Source organism: Drosophila yakuba, chromosome 2R (assembly GCF_016746365.2).
Source record: "Drosophila yakuba strain Tai18E2 chromosome 2R, Prin_Dyak_Tai18E2_2.1, whole genome shotgun sequence".
Taxonomy (NCBI): Eukaryota; Metazoa; Arthropoda; class Insecta; order Diptera; family Drosophilidae; genus Drosophila; species Drosophila yakuba.
This window is the reverse complement of record NC_052528.2, coordinates 12,357,081-12,372,438: the sequence shown is the minus strand read 5'-3', so window position 1 is coordinate 12,372,438 and position 15,358 is coordinate 12,357,081. Positions and strand designations below refer to the sequence as shown.

General features: G+C 40.4%; 2 protein-coding genes across 3 annotated transcripts; one reads left to right on the top strand and one right to left on the bottom strand.

The window, feature by feature from the left end:
* Window positions 1–4,384: 4,384 nt before the first annotated feature.
* Window positions 4,385–5,593, top strand: LOC6530314 (proteasome maturation protein). The gene is made up of 3 exons (XM_002091205.4): window positions 4,385–4,537; window positions 4,601–4,866; window positions 5,173–5,593. The coding sequence occupies exons 1-3, from the start codon at window positions 4,535–4,537 to the stop codon at window positions 5,306–5,308; spliced, it is 405 nt and encodes a 134-aa protein (XP_002091241.1). The 5' UTR covers window positions 4,385–4,534; the 3' UTR covers window positions 5,309–5,593.
* On the bottom strand, window positions 5,411–14,354 carry LOC6530313 (protein PALS2). Of its 2 annotated transcripts, none has more exons than XM_015197144.2 (10): window positions 13,975–14,354; window positions 13,286–13,383; window positions 8,898–9,050; window positions 8,028–8,462; window positions 7,382–7,480; window positions 7,153–7,314; window positions 6,883–7,093; window positions 6,479–6,810; window positions 6,344–6,418; window positions 5,411–6,181 (listed from the first exon to the last, which is right to left on the bottom strand). In XM_015197144.2, the coding sequence occupies exons 1-10, from the start codon at window positions 14,078–14,080 to the stop codon at window positions 6,005–6,007; spliced, it is 1,848 nt and encodes a 615-aa protein (XP_015052630.1). In that variant the 5' UTR covers window positions 14,081–14,354; the 3' UTR covers window positions 5,411–6,004. The 2 variants fall into 2 exon arrangements, with proteins under 2 accessions (XP_015052630.1, XP_002091240.1); XM_002091204.4 differs by having other exon boundaries at window positions 7,965–8,462; window positions 13,975–14,353.
* Window positions 14,355–15,358: the final 1,004 nt, after the last annotated feature.

Below are 15,358 nucleotides of genomic sequence, written 5' to 3'. Positions count from 1 at the left end.
CCTTATAAATAATACAAAGTAAAGCACGGGAGTTTTTTGTGGTTTTTCTCTATGTAAGTCTGAAAACAAAACTTTTGTATTCTGGAATATACATATATGGATATTTGGTTTCCAAGTTAGGGCAGATACAATTGGTTTTTTGTGTTTAAAAGAAGTCAAACGAGCTCAGGAATCCTTGCGACATACATATGTAGATATGTTTACTGCCAAATAGAATACAATATCTTAGGTTTTTTTCATTCTTCATTCTATTCTTCATTCTATTAAAAGACATGAAGTACTTCTACTGCGTATTATCTGAAATCAAATGCAGTGACAATTGAATTTCGAAGATATACATATGTGTATGTATAAACACATCGTATTATTTTAGGAAGGTGGAATTCAAGTTTATGAAAAGAGTTTAGTTGCTTAGTTCGAACTAGTAGAATCATTAGTTGAATAGAATATCCTAGAAATAAATACATAAGTGGGCAATATACCCCAACTTATAACTGCAATAAATCAGAAAATTCAAATGAAATCCCAGTCGATCCAAATAGGTGTGTGTACATCTAAAGATGGAATGGGAATGCAGGGAACCGACCTCTTCACTTGGCGCCCGTCACAACAAACATGGCGATCTGAAGTGCCAGACGATCGGATCGTATATAGTACATAGTATAGAACACATCTAGCACTTGTAGTCTAGTATGGCGAAGTATAGAAATTGTACCCGGCTGGGGCTTTTAAGGGGTTGATTTATAGGACCTGCGATTAGCAGAATCGGAAATGTCCAAGCCGATGCGAAGCAAAATATACGACCTGTCCAGATTTTGATACAACCAACTGGTTTCCAACCGAAAGAGAAGAGAACCGTGACCGAATCGAAAAACGTTTTCAGATTATACGGCAGCGGAGTCAGTTTTCTGTATATGTGTTTTTATTTCGCACTGAAAATATTTAGACTTATGTGTCAGCGAAGATGCAAAATACCCCGGGGAGGCCCAAGTGACCAGAAATAAAGCAAAAAACCCAAAACATTCTATCCCCCGATAAAGGAAGTGGACTCCGTTTTCACACCTACACGCTAAAAAATACATACCAAATTGGGAGCGGACGACTGCAGTGTGTGTTTGCATTTGTTTCAGTTTCTGTTTCTGTGTTTCTGTTACGCCACATGCACATGTCGAGAGATCGGCGAAGATATGCAATACGTATGTATATATGTACATATATATCCCCGATTTAGTGGAACTCTGCGGCCCAACCCTTTCCATTCTGGTCGCTGGCCTTTGGTCATCCTGGCGTATCGAAATGGTTTTTGACTTTTGCCGACGCCTTTTGTGTTCGTACACCCTCTATTTTTCTTGGCTACTGCATTACACATGCCGCTGCCAAAATTACGCCGAATTCACAACTTATGTCTTGCGTCCGCCATTTCGTTATGTTCTTATGTTATGTCCTGGCATTTTCAAAAATGGATAAAATGCATCGCCGAATGTGGCCATCTCTCACTCAGCCGGTTGATTTATGGCCCAGAGTATCTCGTTTCACTAGAAGCCAGTTGCCATTGGCGGAGGGGGGATCCTAGCGAATGGAAGCCATAAAAGTGAGGAGCGATCTTACTCAGATCACTCACGAATGAATTTTACGTTTATTATGCCCCAGCACAGAAAAATAGGCCACAGTGGGCTTGAAATGAAAGAATATAGAGGAAACCCCAACATTATTATATTCCATATTTTAGGGAGAACATTAAGAACCAACATTTTTTCTACTCACTTATCTTGAAAGTTTTCTATTAGCATTAGTCCAAGCATTAGAAGCAGCAAGAATCTTAAGTTGATAAGCTAAGAAACACCATTTTGGTTAAAATTAAAATTAAATTAAAAACTCATAAAAATCTTTAAATTACGATTGTCTGACTGTTTTCAACTCATCATTTTGTTCAGTGCCTGGCAATATGGCTGCTAATAGGGTCCAGCTCGGCTCCCCTGCCCCAGCTCACCCTGTTCCTCGTATTGGATTGGATTAATTGGCACCCATGGGAGGAGGAGGATCGGGATGGTCCGTCAAAGCAGCAGCGGCAGCGACCCCTATGGTTATATAAAAAAGAAAGATACCGAGTAGCCCCGGCCCTGGTCAGGCATAATGGCCAATCATCTCGACGGCTGCTTACAGCTGCTCCCTGTTCTCTGATCCCCGATCCCGATCCCGATCCCGATCCCAGATCCCAGATCCAAGACCCATTGTCCTCGTCTTCCGCTGCGTCTTGCAGCCATAAAAGTTTATGGCAGCCGGGAAAAGTAACGAAACATTCGAACTTTTTGTGCCGTTAACGAAGCCTCCTGCTCTTTCGATCCACGATCAGTTCCCAGTGGAGGTTGTATGTCTCTATTAGCGACGACAATGGAGGACGGCGGAGGGCAGCATCCAGCGGAGATTGTAAATTTTATGCCATGTATATACATACATACGTCATGCAGAAATGGGTGTACCTATGCACTGAGCGAAATCGAGCCTTTGGGTGTATCCAAACACCTCTCCTTAGAAAAAGTGGTAAAAAATATATACAATACATTCTTATCCCTAAAACTCTTCTTTCGGTGTCCTCTGGTTACATCTTGTTCTAGGTTACACATATTTTAACCACCTTTTTCTATCAGTATATCCAAATTAGAAGGAATTCCCTCATCTAAAGAGTCCCCTAGTTGAATCCACGGCTCTTCTCTTTTTTGAATACACTTCTTTGACTTTTATGCATTTATTGCTGTGAAAAAATGTTAATTCTCAACGTTATATTTTTATTTGACTTTTACATTTCGATCTTCTCGCCCTGAGATCTCCATTCGACCATACATAGTTGGCTCTTTGACCATCCTTATGGCCATATATTGAACTGGGTGATTTGGTTCATTCGCTTCGGACAGGTCTACTGCGTATTAATTGGTCAACGGCTGAAAAAACAGAAAGTTAGCGTTGTAAATCAATCTTGGTAAGAGATCTAAAGGTTTCGAAGTCTTAAGCGACAAAATTCAGAGATCTCTAATTATTGTATTAATAAACAAGTCAAATAAAGGATGCTAGTGAGCTAAAATAAAAGCGTTTATTTTGTGTTTATTTTAGTTTAATTTATTGATAGACTTATAGATGGAATCATCATGAGTTGCATCCAAAGTGATCGCATCTCAAATTAATAAAAACATATGAAATAAGTACGGACAATATTTGTGTCAACTCGACGCCATAAATATGACAATAGCGATTTTCTTGTTGTAAATTCTTAAATTGTCTACTGATATAATTTACTTATCATTTTGTCAGCTCCTTAATATAGAATTCATTCATTAACAATAATGCTGATCTTTTAAGTTAACTAATATATGTTATTAGCAATTGGTATTCACCTTTGGAATTATGAATACACTCGACTTCATATTACAATGCAGTGAATGTGCTTAAAAACGATAATCACTGCTTGCTGCACCCATATAAATTTTAAAATGGATAAAATATAAAATGGATTATAGCAGAAACATTTTCGCTTAGGTTTCTTCTTAAGGCGAAAATCCATATCCATCCGGTTGGCGATTCCATTTGGATGCCCCGCGGTTTCAAGTTCAGATTGGATAAGATCGGATCAGATCCACCGGAGACAGTGGAGTGCCTATTGTGTTGTGTGCGGGAGTTTGATTAACACAACATCCACTGACCAAGTCTTTATTAGTGACCATGCACTAATTAGGCCCTGTCGTGTGATTTGGGCTCTTCGCAGTCGTTCGCATTCGTTGTCACTCGATGCAAATGAATCGCGTCTCTGTGGAGCACAAGATCATAAAAGCCGCTAAAAGGTGTGGGTGGAAAAGAAAAACAAAAGCCCAGCCAGCCAGCCAACCAGCCAGCGATCGAATCTTTTTGTTGATCGAATTGATTAGAGCTGCGATACGTATCTTTCGTATGTGCGTTGCTGGCCAGCGAGGGTGTAATTAATCACAACACTCAAGTTCGTCACTTGACCGAAGTGCTAAGTGCGTTAAAAACGCAAATTTACATAGACCGCATTTTGGCCATCAACACACGGATACTTTTAAGCGTTACAGTTGGGTTGAAATAGTGCAGTATTTAAGCTATATATGCAATTGTTTTGTTTTAATAACAAAACGCCCTACGAATAATCAAATTGGATTGAAATAGTCTAAAGATACATAATTTCTTTGCGAAAAACACTTTGCGGACATATGTCGCCACTTTTGTACCTTGCAATGGTTTGTGCCCGGGCTGAAAGTTATGTGGATTGATTGGATTGGATTGGTTCGAGTCCATGCTGGCACTGGCGGGGCTGCCATTCTAATATCTACACATATCAGGAGTTGCCAGTCTTGTTTCCACACAAGTGTACTCGATTTATTATTCGATATCGCTGAAATCTAGTAGGCATCGACATAAGTTCCAGCTCTAATTCGCACGGAATTTGTTTGTCATTCAAGAAGAAAATTTTTAATTCACTGCATTTTCCCTCTTCAATCGCGAATTCCGCAGAAGTAGAGCCAAGATGGTAAGTACATGGCTGAGTTTATTTAGTAAACCCGCTAACGAAGTGAAACCCCCTGTTATGCAGTACCAGCCATCCCTGAAAGTCCAGCCCGCCGAGGTGTCCGTGCTGAACGCCACCGGTCGTGTGGGAATGCCCACGGAGCCCAACTGCCTGAACCAACTGGCCCACGTCCACCGGCTGCGCGACTCGGAGCTGAACTACAACGAGCACCAATACAACCTAAACATGCAGATGCTGCGCAACCGCGAGGGTCTCGGCGTGCCCCTCAAGATGGGAATGGAGCGCTTTGCCGCTCGCCAGGTGGGCCGCCTGCCATTCCTTCCTTCCAGGTGAGCATCTAACAAGCTCTGGGAGCCTCTCAGTCTGGGCAGGAATTCTAGTAGCCCAAGAAAGCTTCTGTTTCCGGGGGCCGCAGAGAACTTGCATATAACATCCATCACATTAATAATTTGGGATATCGTCCAGTCTCTGGCAAACCATAAAGTCATCGTGTTGGCCTTAAAGCTCTCTTAAACCTATTAATCATTACCCAAAAACCCTGAAATAATTCGTTTTTCTTGTAAAGTACTAGGGTAGTACTTGGTACTCCCAGATCTGTAAACATTTGATTCATACATTCATTCCTTCTATTGCAGCAACTTCATGGACGATGTCCTGACTGGCCGCTGTGACTCCATTGGCTTCGAGGACTTCATGAACTTGCCCGAGTACAGCGAGCAAATGCGTCAGCCCCACGCTGTGGTGGAGAAATCTCTGGGAATTCACCTGTAGATCCCTAAATGCCTGGCATTCAACCTTTACAGTCTAAGACATTAAATTCAGCAAATAAAATATATTTTGGTGCGCCAAGCGAAAGGAAGTCAAGATTCACCATTTCTTTGAGCCAAATTTATTCGTATTTCGTTTGCTTTACTCAACATCAATATTTAACTATTTCGTTAAACTTACACATTTTATTCGAACAAATCTAAATACTAAACGAAAATATTGGCAGAAGGGTGTTGTACTGAGGAGTTTCGTTAAAATAATAAACTGAAGAGATATGCGTCGACATCATTCATTATTTGTAAATACAAAACAAGAGTGGTAAAATGGACGAATTCGTTTCATAAAATTAGACTTATACTTAGGAAAACTGAATTGTAAACGGAGGGCGCATTTCAACTTAAAGAAGCATTGCATATATACATGTTTTTTATATAAAAAGGAGAAGACAGTAATTGAAATAAACATAGTTAATAAAACACATTACATTCTTTAAAAAAACATCTTATCAACAATCAATATGGAAATCTAGCGTTTCTATTGCTTTCGCTAGATTTGTATTGTGCTGCGAGTCTAAGCTTCAATTACTGGAATTATCCCTTTTATTGTGATGATAAGCATTCGTAGTTTATAGTATTTTTTCTTTTATATGCAAGAAGGAGAAATTGCAAAAGGTTATGGGTGGAGTCTCGATTCGAGCTTCTAGTAGATCCAATTAACAGGCACCCACTGCTCCTCGTGGCTCATCTGATCCAGCGTTTCCACCACCTGACGGAACGTTTCATCAAAGTCCTCGTTCACGATGACCATGTCGAAGTATTTCTCGTACTTCCGCTGGACGAAGCTGCTCTCCTCGACAGTGGCGACCAGGTCGTCGTCCTGTTCAGAAGAGTCATAGAAAGCGAATGTGTTAAGCAATGTTTGGGTATTCAGGCAGAGATCTAACAGGGCTACCAGGGTGGCCTAGGTGCGCCAAGCGGATGAGTGAGTTGAGCACATATTATACGTTATTACAGTTAAGGATAGGTCAGAAAACATTACCTCATACAAGGACGCTAGGGACTCGAGCGTACGGGCGCGTCTGGAGCTGAATCTTATGGAACTCTGGCGATCAAACTGTGGAATACGTGCGCGGATTAAAGGAGTGCCTAATCTATGGGGCTACATCAAACATACAGATAAATTCCTGTTGGAGCCCGTGGCCCTGCGATCCGCATAGATAGTCTTGAGCTGCTCCATGCCCGGCGCTGCCACAAAGATGACAAACGGCATTAGTTCCTGGCTGTTGTGCAGGATCTTTAGGGCGTTCGGTGCACAATCCAGAATGCACATACGACCACTATTAATCACATCCTTGATGGACTGCAAATGGGTGCCGTACAGATTGCCATTGTGCTCGCCGTACTCCAAGAACTCGTTGTTCCTCACGGCCTCTTCCATCTCCTCCCGGTCCATGAACCAATAGCTACTGCCGTTCTCCTCCAAGGCGCGCTTGGGGCGACTGGTATCTAAAGTTATACCAAGAACACAAATTATATAGTACCGTAAATAGTAAATAGTATATCGTAAATTGTACATACGTGGAATAACCGCTCCGAACTTGTCCACATCACTGTTGATCAGGCGATTCTTGAGCGTACGTCTTCCCACTCCGGAAACGCCGATGAGAACCAGGGTTTTCCTGCGAAACGGAGGCATTCGCGTGACCTCCTCATAGAGCAGCAGCTCAGCCTTGTCGAACTCGCAATTGGCCACCGATCGGTACATGGTCTTGCGCTTTCGCTTCGAGATCTGTTGCGACATACAATGTTTAGTGGAAACCCATTAGGAAACCCATTACGAAAACTGACCCTTGTCCCGCAAATGCCAATTTTGTGAACGTAGTCCGCCTCGGGGGCCACAAAGGCTTTGCGCCGCTCCTCCAGCTCTTGAGATGGTATGAGTCCAATTTTGTCAGATTCGGCAGTAATGTTCTTGGCCTGCCACCAGTTGGGATCTTTAACATTGATGATCTATGTACAATGGCAACGATGTACATTGATTAGGTTTACTAGATTGGTTTTCATCTGTCCAACTCACCTGCAAAATGTCGCCCGATTTGAAGGGCAATCCAATATCCCTGCATGGCAGCAGGGAATCTTCAGAAGGATTGTATGTGAATAGCGCACGCATGTAGCACTGATGGAATAGGAAAACATAAACTTTGTTACTATTTTTTAAGCATTTAACTCATTTAGTAGCTTTACTATGCCAGGAATTACTTACTTAGTTGCAAGCGCTTTGGGAAATTTCAAGGGAATTCGTTGTGTTTGTCTAATAGTAATTTTATACGTTGATGATTTCGCATTTCAAACGAATGGAGATTATTTTGAGTAAGGTTTTGAGTAAGGATTTGATAACTAAACGTATTCAACTACTACCAATTACTGTTCAAATGAAAATGGTCACAAAGTGAGTAATTAGCGTCAACTGGATAGCAAATTTTGTAAGTTGGCGAGCAGAACAAACTGAAAACCCTTTATGGACAAGAACATTGTTCTAGATTCATTATTTGAATTTTAACTGGCCAATAAACTAATTAGGATAAACTTTCAACTAATCGAAACTCATGCAAGCAAGCAGCAATCTGTGGGAGAAATCTTCAAGCAGACATCGAACTTACCGTCAGTTTCTTGCCCGTCTCGAGACTCGCGATGCCATTCTGTTTTCCCTGACCCCAACTCACAGTGTAGCGGCCGCTCTTGATCTCCTCGTCCACATTGGGTCCGATCTTCAAGGTGAGATTCTCCTTGGCCCGCGACACCTCCACCTGCAGCTCATCGGGAGTTCGAACTGAGGTGCCGTTCACCTCCAGGATGACATCGCCGACGTGCAGCATGCTCTGTTTGTCGATCACTCCGCCCGCCAGAATCCTGGCCACCACCAGCTGCTTGAACTCGTCCAATTCGACGGTCAGGCCGAGCGGCTTGTTGGGATCTCGGCGCAGACCCACCATCTTGATGGTCTCCACTGGCATCTTGGTGTTGAGGACGTCCTCTGTGAACAGGTAGCCTCCCGATTGGCGTTGGCTAACGATCTCTAGTTGGCTGGTGGATCCTCCGGCAGCTTTAAGTCGTTGCTCGTAGAGTGCTCCTATCTCATCATGGGCGCGCAAAAGAGCCTGATGAAAAAGAAATGTGTTAAAATATTTAAATATTTCATTACATTGGTTTCTGTTCCGTCTATACTAGCATGATCCCTCACTTTAATTGACACGTTCATCAGATTTTAATGCGCCTATAGCTTAATAAAATAAACATTTCTGAGCCGACCTTACTCAGCACTAGGAAAGCGAGAGGCTCAATAAAAGCTTTTTAAAGTGCCAGTCTGGTGTTTATTTTAAATGTCGGATAGCTCAGCACTTGATATACAAATAAGTAGCTACCGGATGTAGAAAGCGCCACAGAAGCAATATCTTATAAGCATCTTAGATACATTCCTTAGTCAGGAGCTCATAAAAGATAAACCCTTAAAGATGCACATATATTATATATATATATACCAGATCCAAGCCCACTTAGAAAGGCTTTCGCCATGACTTTCCCTGGCTACTTACACGAAAATGCGGCTGGGCGAGAAGCTTGGCGAGCTCTCGCGATTCCAGGCGCCTCGACGGTGAGAACTTGCGGATGATGTCGTCGCAGATGGGCTTGTTGTTCAGATGAGCGGGCAGGAATACTGGCACTGGCTGCGGCTCGGTTGGATTCAGCTGGAATGGCAAAAAAAAAAAGTGGAGAGATGAGTTTCTCATGTGCGGCTAATTAAATCCAGAGCTCTTCGTCTGGGCGTGCCTGCCCTAGGTCAAGTTAAGATGCCTCCGACTTAATTGAGTGAGTGCGTTAATTGGTCCAGCTTTTTGGGCAGACATCTCTGGCTATCCATGTGCACACTATAAACGAGAATGTCATGCCATTTAACCCCGGGTGAACTCTGCTCTATGCCGACAACAGAATGCTTGGAGTCTTAGGTCGAAAATTGGGTCGCTTGCCATTTAAATTTGGGTCGCATGGAAAGTGAGTTTTCATCTTTAATTGCACATAATTCCTTCTTCCGGGACTACTTGTCCCTGTCTACAACTACAGTGTTTGTTGTTCCCTTGCTTCTTGTGTTCATTGTATGCATTGTATTCTGGGCCCATTTGCGGATTCCGCCCACGATGGGAAAGCCATCTGAGTCAGCTCATGCAATATTTATGCGTATTTAACGTGGGAGTGCTTTTCTCTCTGAAATCTGCAATCTGTAGAATTGATAAGCAGAAATCGAGAAGGAATGCATTTTCTCTCTAACTGAATGGAAAGAAAGGGATTTCCTGCTATCATTTACTTACGTTAATTATGTTAAACTCTTAGGAATGGTTAAATAATATTTAAATATGTTAGTAACTTATGTAGAACCTCTTCTTCCTATTCAATATCTGAAAATTATTTTAATTTTAAGTACATACATATGTACATACATACATACATATATGGTTTTCATTTACATTCATGTATGAGTAATCTCGACCACTTATGTTTGTTATGTACCGCAGATCGTATTTCTGCAGTGTTCCACGGATTTTCCCTAGCTTCGCCTTCCCCGTGTGAAAAGCTGCGAAGAAGCCCCACGCGACAGACAGTCCCCACCCTTTATGACACACACCCACAACTGTTACTGATACTTTGGGCTTTCACCTCCACTCAGCAAAATGTTTTCGTCATGACAACGTCAGTTTAAAATTGCCTCAAAATATTGTGTACCGCAACAGGTGCTTACTAATTAAGCAGACTGATAATTAGACACACAATCAAAAAAACACGTAAACAAGTGGCGAATTTGTTTCTCATTTGAAGCTAACACTGGCACGAAATATTTAAACTAAAATAACCAAAGTAACGTGATTATGTTTTGAGAGCTTAGTAGCATTAAGTAGGCTATGACATTAACAGTTGGTTATATTTCCAGATGACTTTTATTTGTTTTTTCATTTCTTATTTTTGGAGCCACTCCCAAAACGCTGGTGAGCGCTTATCGTGCATATGTGTGTGTGTGTGCTGAGAGAGCCACTCTTTTTCAGTTTCATAGTATGCAGTTTGGGGTTTTGGAAATGCCAAAACATGGCCAAGACTGTAACTGCTTGTTGGCCAGGTTACAAAACAGTTCTCGGCGACTACGTCATCAATTCAAGCTCGGAAAAGCTTTCTGCAGCGGGGTTACCAAGGCACTAGCACAACACACTAATAACTGCTCTAGTTTTTCGTTTTTCCGTTTTTACAATAATATTGATTGGTTTATCATAAGCAACCTATTATGGGCTTAATACTTTCACACGGAAAATCGTTAATGAACATTGTTGAATTCGAAAAAGAGAGGGCTGAGAGAGGACCAACTAACTGTTGCTTTTCGGTTTCAAGACGCCCGTTTAAGCCACGCTCACAAACACCAACGTAAAACACCAATACAGTCAGACACAAATGCTCATTTAAATGAGTGAGTGCCAAAGCCACCGAAGCGCGCGTTTTAAACCGGAATGTGAACCTCACCTTAGCACTGTTCGCAAGTAACTGACTCACGAGCTCACGAGTGACTGAAACAAGCGGCGAGAGCGAGTGAGCTAGTGAGCAGCTAGTGAGAGCTAGGGCTAGCTTTGTTTCCTTGTCTTCTCAGCACCAGCTCACTGGCTTGCCGTGTTAAAAGCTTAGCGAGAGCCAAGTTACAACTGTACACAGTCTGTTATGTTAACAGTGGCTTAAATACAAAGCGATGCGCCCCTCTCTTTCGCTTAAAACCGTGCAGTACTCAGAAAAGCATGACCCTCACTTTAAAGTTTAAGCTGTGGAAAACTTTATAAAATACAAGTACTCGAAGTAGATTTAAAATATAATACTTATAAGAAATAGTCTGGGCTTAGTTCGCCACATACAGTTGCGGTAACAATTATAGCACCATTTTTGTCCCAGCGTTATAAGTGTATAAACACTTTAAAATTAAGTAAACAAAATTGTATTAATTAAAGAAAATATAAGTATAAACCACAAATTCCATATGAAAAATTAACATAAAACATATGACATGAAATATAAAAATATATTTGTTTAACTATTTTAATACTCTCTTTGTTGAATGAAACGGCGCCTTAAATAAGTAATTTTGGTTATAACATGGATCGCCCTAATGTTACCAACTACTTTGCCGATCTTAACAGCATCTAAAACCAAGCTTTTTCGTACTCCCGACCACGGCTGCATTAGTAGGCCAACGAGTTTAGCACTTTTTGTGCATCGTTGTCGAGCGCAGGTAACATAAAAAGCGTATTGTTTACGCTGGAAAAATATTTTCAAACCGGTTCGTTCTCTTATTCACACTCAAATACACACAACTTCTCGGGGCGTTGATGTCAAAGAGTTGGCACGGCGACTTGTCCGTGTTTTATGTAATCTGCATAAAATGGGGGAGTGTTCCAAGGAGCGGTGACGACAGGCGAAAGGGGGGGTAAGGAAAACAGGGGAATTGGTAGTGACATTTCATATTTTCTTATCTCGTGACTCGTGGCTTAATTACTTTCACTGCTTTTCTCAACAGCCACCGACCACAGAAGAAAACCACAATCGCATGAGCCGCCCAGGAAAATACCTCGGAAAATGTTGTATTCTAATTATGGTCGTCACGCGATGTCGCTTTCGATAATATTTGCTTTTGATTTTTCTAATGTTAGTTTGGGTCTTGATAATTAAGATTAAGATTAAGCATGCAGACTACAGGTACATAGACGCAGCCCAAATCTGCCACGCCCACACTTTTTTAAAAGTGTTTTGATATTTTTTCAGTTTTTTATTTGTCTTGTAAATTTCTATCGGTATGCCAAAAATTTGTTTTCCCCGCCCACAGTTTTGAAAAATAAAAAAGTTTGTATTAATCATGTAAATATGAACCAATTTGCCAAAAATTTTGCCACGCCCACGAGCCGCCCAAAATTGTCACGTCCCCACTTTTGAAACATTTTTTTATTATTTTTAGAAATTTAAATCTATTTCTTATTTTTATCAATATGCCAAGATGAGTAACGGGTATCTGATAGTCGGGAAACTTGACTGTAGCGTTCTTTTTTTTTAAGTAATAGTTTATTTTACTAATTAAATATTATACTCAACGAAAACCTTCGCATTAACTGTTAAAATGTTTTTAAAAAAAATTATTTTTTTTAAATGAATCAAAATGTATTGTTGTAACTTTATGTTGGTTACATTTTTTTGAAATAAGTTTATAGTTAATGTAATACACAGAACACAACAAATTCATATTTGTTTTGTGTGTAACTCCAACTTATTGTTTTTCTAGTTGGCCTGCGTGTTTGCCACAGAAACAGCAAATAATATTTACAATTTGATTAGGCTACAAACATTCTGGCAGTTCGTTTGAGTAAGAAGCCCCCAAGCAAGCGCTAAATGTGCCAGGTCAAGATAATTTCCACTTCAATGGTTATGTCACGATGATCTAATAAAAATCCCTCCCCATCTGCATAAGGAAGCAATACAGGTCAAGTTTAGTGCGAAAACCCAAAAAGAGGAAAGCAAAAAATAAAAGCATATGCTAATGGGCCATAACGAACGCGAGAAAGCCATTGCAGTACATGGCTAAAGTGAGAAAATCTTTTTAAATGCAAAAAGAATTTTCTTCTCTTTTTGGCGCTTGTGATGATGTAATAAGAAAATCGAACACTCGCGCGTACAAGCAGCCCGGAAAATTCTATCTAGACCGAAAAATCAGCATGCAATGCCATCGATGGAGTAAACACAAATTGTGGAACTGTGTGTGTGTGTGGCTGGGAATGGAAAATTCATGTGTGGAAAACCGTATGCGCACTTTTCTTATTGAGCAGATGCTCGAAGGCGGGTAAGTGGGTCAGGAATTGTGCCGAGTTATTTTTTCTCGACTTTTTAAGTGTATATGTTCTGGTCTACTTACCATCAGTTCCTTGTGGGGCGTATTGGAGTTACTACGCAGTAATCCCTTGAGGAATATCTCATCGTGGTCGGATAGGTCAGTTGAGTTGCGAAAAGCGGCTAAAACGAGGCGAAAGTGTTTTACCTTAATCATAGTCGTAAAATGGCAATCGAAAACAGACGGAATGACAGTCGTTTTGGCAGCTTTATGCTACCCTTTCAATTCATCATAAAAGGGCATGCGAAGGAATTTGGAAGATAAATAGCTAGATATACTTTTATCTGCATATTCTTGGATTAAAAATCCTATTCTGTGTTAACGTATTTTTATAAATACATTAAAAAACTCATATTTTCAAACTATATTTAAATTTTTATTTTATTTACTTCAAGCTGCAAAAAAACCATAACTTTGGCAATCTGAGAGTGTTAACCATGTCATCGGATAGCTGTTTAATTATTTGTAAATATGTTTTATTTATATTAAGAGTTTTCATTTATGATAGGCCCTTAAAAACAAACATTTAAGTTTGTAAATCTTGCAGCAATTTAAAAATTTAAAATCTTTTAAGTTAAAACACAATTAACGAAGAATTTTAAATATAATATATGAAAATAATATATGGCATAATTGTGGAAAAATGAATTCCTTTTAAAATTGAAATAATCTCTGCAAAGACCCCTTTTTTCGAGGACACCCCTGGCACATACCGTTATCGGACGTATCGTCCTCGCCATTCACTTTGTTATTGCTGGCCAATAGCTCCACTTTATCCTGGCGAGCTTGGCGCCGCGAGCGCGCGCTCCACCGAACCATTTTGGAGGAACAGGAACTGGGAGGTGGCGAAAATAACAGCCCAAATAAAGGTACTCCAGAGGACGGTCTCGAATTTCCGCCAAGAAAGGAGTCTAACCCTTGTATTTCTTAGCCAACCATAGCCTAGCCTCTTGAACACAACATGTCTTCTTCTAATAATCACTTGTTGTAATTGTTATAAACACAACGCCACGCAAACAACAACAACAAACACGCGGCTAAAAAACACACTCCACCACAAGAGAAAAAGCAACCGACTTGTTTGTGAGAAAGTGGCTAACTAAACTTTAACTCAAAACCGCTTTTGTTGCTGCAGCTGCCAAAATGAAAGCTCCATAAAATGGAAAGCTTTTGCAGACGCAAAGTGGAAAAACGTGCCACTATCGGCGTTTAAATCTTGGGTTTATCGGCGCCAATTCTTGTTGGTGCGTTTTTTACTTTAATTGTAAAAAATAAGCTTTAAACTACATTTATTTTAGTTAACGTACGATTAATGCAGGACTGACATAAAAAATAATCTGTCCAATAACTTTACTATTGTTTGTTGACATCTTTTTATATATCTAGCTCTAAGGCAGTCAAAAATGCATGGTATTGTTGTTGGCTTATGTCATTGATAATTTATATATTTACATATATATTTTGAAAATCTTCGAAAATTCTTGGAATTTCGGCAAATGCCATAATTTCTTGCCATACCGTCATTTCGTTTGTCTGAATGAATCTTTGGACTAAATGACCGACTTCCGCAAACGCGTTATCGATATCGCAGAGTTTCCTTGGTCAGCTAGTGTGACCAGTTCTGAAGCGTTCGACAACGAGATTCGGTATCCCAGGGCTGCACTATGTTTGAATTTTAACGCGAAGTTATTACTAAACCTACTTTTATAAGAAAGTTCCATCTGGTTCTTTTTTCTAGTTTTTCTAGTTCTTTTTTCTTTTAAACTACGTCGTCTAGTCGGACATAAAAGCGCGTAGACACCTTGGTAGGTGTCCTGAGACATAAGTGGTCAACGGCAGTTCCGGAAAGGGTTCTGGTTCGACCTATGGGACGATCCACCTCGCGGCTCTTTAGCTTCTTAAAGCTATTCCCAATAACAATGTTTATAACTTGACTATTCTAGTACTTTTAAAAAAGCAAACAGCCTCAAAAATCATATTTTTGTAAAATTGGTTTAAGCTTGACTAAGAACATAAGTCAGCTTTACTAAAGCAAGTTGCTTTTTCTTTCAGTTTTTTTTGAACAACCTGCATGCAAAACACCGGGGACTGTCGTCT

Bases quoted from the DNA above. Each gene is read 5' to 3' on its own strand.
- LOC6530314 (XM_002091205.4), top strand. The intron at 4,867-5,172 runs GTGAGCATCTAA...CTTCTATTGCAG, and splicing joins CTGCCATTCCTTCCTTCCAG to CAACTTCATGGACGATGTCC.
- LOC6530313 (XM_002091204.4), bottom strand. From the start codon at position 14,080: ATGGTTCGGTGGAGCGCGCGCTCGCGGCGCCAAGCTCGCCAGGATAAA. The intron at 9,051-13,285 runs GTAAGTAGACCA...TTGCCATTCCAG, and splicing joins CGCCCCACAAGGAACTGATG to CTGAATCCAACCGAGCCGCA. The intron at 7,481-7,964 runs GTAAGTTCGATG...CTATTCCATCAG, and splicing joins AGACGGGCAAGAAACTGACG to TGCTACATGCGTGCGCTATT.